Source organism: Tupaia chinensis, unplaced genomic scaffold (assembly GCF_000334495.1).
Source record: "Tupaia chinensis unplaced genomic scaffold, TupChi_1.0 Scaffold000041_1, whole genome shotgun sequence".
Classification (NCBI taxonomy): Eukaryota; Metazoa; Chordata; class Mammalia; order Scandentia; family Tupaiidae; genus Tupaia; species Tupaia belangeri.
In genome coordinates, this window is record NW_006159496.1 from 574871 (window position 1) to 581057 (window position 6187).

The following is a 6187-nucleotide window of genomic DNA, read 5'->3' on the forward strand; positions in this document are numbered from 1 at the left end:
GCAGGTCGCCAGGCTCCTTCCCCTCGTAGCTGTAGAGGGCCTTGCCACAGGGGAGCTGCGACAGGTTCTGAAAGCAGAGCACAGGCGGTTACTCAGCACGCCTCCTGTCACCAGTGGTCTGCCGGCCCCCTGGGCCTTCCAGGGCTTTCCGGGCCTCAAGGGAGTGTGGAGCACACTCCAGGTGCGGGGCGTTCTGGAGGGACAGCCAGCTCGTCACAGGAACACTTGTGCTCCACGGCTCGCAGAGATGAGAGGGCCCACCAGTGATTACCCTGAAACGCACACGGAGGGCCCGGCCAGCTCCGAGGCCTCTGCCCTCCGTCCAACTCCCTCTGTGCTGGGAAGAGCGCCAAAGTGGTGCCCACTGGCCGTCACTTCTACACAGGAAACCCGGTCAGACAAGCACGCTCTCCCCAGGGTATGCCTCTGAGTGGCAGGGGAAGCCCCTGGGGTGTGGCCGCGGTGCTCCTGCCCACCCCTCTGTGCTGGGTGCCCACTGCGTGTCCTCCTGGGGCCTTTCTTCCAAAACCCGTCTGATTCCCCCAGTAGTGCTCAACAACCCCCGACTTCCTCTGAGAATGCTCACGACGACTCAGCCCCACTCATAGTACCCAGCTGGGCATGCAGGTCACCTTGCCGTGCCCCACCGTGCCCTGGTGTCCTGCCCACCAGGCACGGACCAGCGAGGCATCTGATGGTGACACCATAGCCAGGCCTCGTCCCCACTCACCGCACGCTCTTTTTTTTATTTTTCCTTTTCTTTTTAAGAGATTATTAATTTCATTTTATTCATTATTATTATTTTAATTTGACCAGAGAGAGAAAGGGAAAGCAAGAAAGTAAGACGTCAGGTTCAGGACTCGAACCGTGGTTGGCCATGTGAGAGTGCAGTGCCTCACCATCACACTACCTGCCGACGGTCCCCTAACCCTGACGCACAGCTTTCTGCTGCCTGCAGTCGTCTGTGGCCCGGAAGCATAATCCCCAGGCCAGAAAACCATCCCTCTGAAATGTCCTGGGATGTCCTTGCCAAGGCTGGCGACCCTCTAAAAGTGACCAGCCATCTGCGGTCTCACATGGTGACTCGGTCTAAAACCTGAACAGAATTCTTGGCGAACTTCTGCTTTTAGCCAAAGGTGTCTGTCAGAGCATTCAGAACCTCCCTCTGCCTCTGCCCTTACTAGGCCTCCTCGCTGGCCCTGTTCCGTGGAGACAGGCGGCTGTGAGTCCCCCTTCCCTTCCTCTACGGTGGCTGATGTCCGCTCGGCTGAGGAAGCTCTGCCAGAGGTTGATCCCGTGCCAGAGGAAAACCAAAGGAGCCCTTGTCCTGGACCCTGTGTCAGTGCCCAACAATTTCCTACCAGAAGCGGTATGTTCTCACCAGGGCTGCCTGTGCCAAGGTTGCTTTGGTATTTGAATTGATCAATAGAGGCCCAGAAGGCGGACGCTGTAGCACACGGAGGGCTCTTTGTGCAGGACTTAATAGCACGCTGGCAGCTCAATCGCTCCTCAGTTATGTCTCGGCAACGTCCAGCGACGGCAGTTAAGAGAGGACCTGCTGGCAAACTGACAGCCAGCCACCGCCGCCAATTAAATAGCAGCTCCGGCGGGGGGTTCATTGTCGAACCTCGAGGAGGAAACATCAGCTTGCTTTCGGCAATGCTCATTCCGGATGGCTTTGTGTGTGAGCACAATGGCGTGTAACAGGCCTTTGGGAGCGGGGCGAAGGGTGGCTTGCAACACCAGCACTGCGATCAGACAGCGTGCAAGAGGCCCCGGCCACCAGAAGGATCCAAGGGGGCAGTCGCCCCAGTCCCAGGGTCTCAGTGGGACTCTCTTGTTCCCAAGGGGACTTGGCAACGCCTGCAGTCACTCTGGTTGTCACCATGAGGAGGTAGGCTACTCCTGCACCTCCCACAACGCACAGAACCGTCCCCAGCTACATCTGCCCAGCTCCAACCATCCAGAAGTGAGAAATCCTGGCCCAGACTTTTAAATCCCAGCCCAGCCAATTAAAACCATTCACCCATTGGGACCAGCAGTTAGTATAATGGCTATGTCGCTGGACTCCCACGTAGTCGACCGCAGTTCGCATCCTGGACCTGGTGGCTTAAAACTCACGCCGGGCGCGTGTGCGTGCATGCCCAAGATCCCGAGAGGAGAATGGAGGAGAAGGGATTGCGGCGTGACCATCCCCCCGGGGGGTGATTTCTCGCTTTCTGTCTCTCTGTCTGTCTGGCGAGCACACGCGCCCTATAGCAAAAACCTCTCAAAAAAAAAAAAAAATCAATTCACCCAAAACAAGACAGAGTTGTTTTCCTGTTTTACCCGGGCCTAGTCCTCTGCCACTTTGAAAGTTAAATAGGACATGTTTTCTGATTGGTGTAGTGTCACTGTTGGCCACATGGAGACACCTGACACCCATCAAGGGGAGAGGTCTGAACGGGACAGTCAGAAAAGACAGTGCCGTCAGGTTCCCGGACTGGCCTCAAGCAGGTGTGCAGAGGAAGTGCCCTCGGCCACACGGATCCCATTTCCTTTATCCCCCAACAGGAAGGTGGTGCCCAGCAGCACTCGGAGCCGGCTCTGTGGCCGTGGCAACTGCTATTCTGCTGTGACGGGAGCCGGAGGCGGGGCCTGCCCTTCCCGCGCAGGTCTTCAGGAGTTCACAGCAGAACGTGCTATGAAAAGATGCGCTGCATTTCAGCTTTCTTCTTTGCATCAAAATACATGGCATTCTGTTTTCCATGGACGCTCTGAAGCCGTGGTGTCTGTGCCTCTGCCGCGCTCCGTGGCTCGCATGCTATCTGAACACACCCTCCTGGCCTCCCCTACGTGGAGGGCTCTGGGTTTCCACTGTGGGCAGCTTTCTCCAGCTGGCTGACACCCTCGATGGGACCAGGGAACGGGGTGCAGGCCAGAGAAGCGAGGCAGCTCTGCTGCAGAACGCGCCTCTCTAGCCTCCTACCACTGGCCTGGCCCCAGCTCCCCCGGCCCCATGTCTACAACTCTCAAGTCAGTCCGTGCTTCCCACCTCTGGCCAGCAGACTCCGTGGCAGCCCGCTATGTCTCGGCAGCCCTGCTGGCTGTCCCAGGAGCTTGCTGAGGCTGTCCTGTGTCCCTGGGGAGCCCCCACCTCCCATCCCCCAGACCAGCTGCTAAGCAAGGGCCATGAGTTTTCCCTATGCCTCCCCTCAGCCCCATGGACCCCACCTCCAACCTCCGAGCTGTTCCCTGCCCCTAGCTGGCAGGTGAGGAGGACAGGATCAGGAGCAGGGCAGGAGGGGAGGCAGGGCGGGGACACAGAGACCACCTGCCAGCTTCTCTCACCGGCTCTGCCCAGGCTGCCAGGTACAGTGCCTGATGGAGCAGAACTGAGAGGGGGTACACCTTCGAAGGACATTTCTGAAGCAGAAAACCAGGTCAGGGATGGTGCGGAGGGCGGCTTATTTGGGGGCAGAAGCAGTTAGAAATGGGTGCTCGCTGTCAGGAATGCTTGGAAAGGGTGACGCTGGCCCCTCCTGCAGAACTGATCTGTCCACAGTCGGGGCCTTAGGACGGGCCGACGTCAGGGCAGTGGCCTCGAGGGCCCCTGAGACTCTGGTGGCCGCGTCAGGCCCTGGACACTTCTATGACCACAGACGCCAGCAGCAATGACCTCTCTCCTGCTGTGAAAGGAACTGTGCCCAAACACTGCTACTATGGCCACCGCAGGGGCTCGTGACCTTAGAGAGGAAGGAAAGGGGACGACAACAGGGATGCCCACAGGACAATTAGCACCAGCCGCCCCGAGAGGCAGTCACGATAATTAAAACTTATAATGTCAATTTCACGGCTCATTACTCAGCTGGGCCCACAGATCTTCCTGTGGGCTTAATCGCCCGCCCCATGGAGATGGGCGCACACGCGTGCACACAGCACCAGCCCCACCTCGACTGGGAGCAGACCGGCCTCCACCCACCCCTGCCCACGGGGCCTTCGGCCCTGCAGCAGGGCAGGGGAGCAGCCTCCCGTCCCATCTTCTAGGCCTCCCACTGGCCAGGGTGAAGTCGGGAACCAAAAGCCTCCGGTCTGTCTGGCAGACCTGAGCACTCGGTCCATCTCCCTCACCCTGGGCCTTCCACACAGCAGCCACTGCAGCTCTTACTAGCTGTCATCAGGCAGTACAGGCTCCCCCACATGCCAGCCCGTCCCTTCACTGATGCACGCCCCGCCCGGCCTCATGTGGACACATGCTCCAAGTCTCCCGCACGGATGAGGCACGGACGAGCAAACGGTCCTCCGGGATCAGGGCCTGGGCTGAGGTCTACCTTTGGCTGGCGCTCTTTCCCCACGAAGATATGAGACTCGGGGTGCACCCAGTCAGGTAGCTGGGCCTGGATAAATGGGGGACCCCCCTGTAACCCAGAAAAAAAACTGCAGGAGACTGGCCAGGCCCCAGGTGCGAAGCGAGAGACAGGGTGCCAGGTGTTGGGGGAGTGAATGCGTGGCACATTCAGAACGCTGAGCAGGCCAGGGAAGGGGAGCCCTAACTAGCAACCTGAGCACAGCAAGGTCTAGAAAGCCAGCACTGACAGCAACGGGTCCCCCAGGATCCACGGGTCCCCACGTATCTTTTTACAGTTTATTTATTTCTTCTGAGAGAGAGACAGGCAGGCAGGCAGACACCCCCTCTCCACTGGCAGCCTCAACTAGCCCGGACCATGGGACGTGCCCCCGCCTGCACAGGGAGGGTCCAGGACGCGAGTCCTGGAAAAAAAAAGGGCATTGCGTTCCCGCGGCACCACCGCAGCAGGCCACCCTTGCCAGTTTCAGCTGGCGTGAAGCTCAACCGGCGAGAGCCTTCACTTGCCAGCTCTGGCGGGCAGCCCTGACGCCACGCCGAGATCTCAATGGAATGCGAGTGGAAGAGATCGCACAGATTCTGGGCCCGTCCTACATTTCTAAGGAAACACGACCTCCCCAGGGCTGGGCAGTAGGCACGGAGGGGGTGAGCCAGCCCTTCTCACGCAGCGATTAGGCGAGGAGCTAAAGCATCCTACATTTCTAAGGAAACGCGACCTCCCCAGGGCTGGGCAGTAGGCATGGAGGGGATGAGCCAGCCCTTCTCACGCAGCGATTAGGCGAGGAGCTAAAGCGGGCAGGAACCTGGGTCCTCAGCCGACCCTGCAGAGCAGAGCCCTGGATCGGGACACGGGAGGCTCACTTCTACCTGAGCTACATGTTTTGGGATCTCCTCGCTCCCGGTTTAACCTGCACCCTAATTCAGAAGGTCTGACGCGTGTTCATGATTTCTCTACGTTATAAAGTCAGAGCATCTTCTTGCATGCTGGTTTTGGGGGCTACCACTGTGTACTTTAATTGTGGAGCAGCACTTTCAACATGGACTCCCCGGCGTGGGGCAACCTGGAGAGGCACCACGGCTCAGCCTCACCTGGGTCTGTGTACGTACTAGCCGGCCTGCTCCCTGTCCTCCTGGTTCCGGGTGTGGCTCTAGCTCAGCGCAACCACAGGGTCCCGGGTTTGTTACATTTCAAGTTCTCTCTTCCCTTTTTCTCATTAAAAGCAGTCTGTCAGGGGCCGGCAGGTGGTGTGGGCTAAGGTGCTGGACTCCCACAGGGCTGACCACAGTTCAAATCCTTGCTTTCTCACTTCCCCTCTCCTCTCTGGTTTCCTGCAGGGGTCACAGGAAGCAAGGTCTCTCATATGCCTGTAAGGGCGGTGGCTCTCCCAACCGCTTCTCAAATCAGCCCATAGACCCTCAATAGGCCCTAAAAATAAACCTTTTCAAAACAACACTCTTCTTCAAAGAGTTCATGCCTAAAAAATGCCCTTCACCCTCCTCAGGATGCGGAGCCACTACACGCCACTTGCACACACACACGCCACTTGCACATGCACACACACTCATTACTGTGGCAAGAAGGGAGACCCCGCGCTCAAACCGAGCCTTGCAGAGAAAAGCGAGATTCAAATTCTGGCCATGGGAAGCCGACAGGAAGCATTCCTAGAAAAGGCTGCCAAGGCAAGGACGTGGTTGAGAAAGGAGGGCTTCGGTTGTTGCTGTTGTTGTTGTTGTTGTTGTTGTTTTCCCTTACTTGGGGAGATTAATGGAAATGCTGAGAGTGAAAACAACTGTGTCAGAAAACACTCGCCCTCACAGACATGTTCACGTGCTGGTCTGTGG

General features: G+C 58.0%; 1 protein-coding gene across 1 annotated transcript in view; it reads right to left on the reverse strand.

Annotated features, from left to right (window-relative positions):
- SH3RF3 (SH3 domain containing ring finger 3) overlaps positions 1 to 6187 on the reverse strand; it is a gene marked incomplete in the record, with an annotated part of 355159 nt that overhangs the window by 144322 nt on the left and 204650 nt on the right. Inside the window, 1 exon segment of the mRNA XM_027772894.1 lies at positions 1 to 67. Within this exon segment, the coding sequence (XP_027628695.1) occupies positions 1 to 67 (67 nt within the window).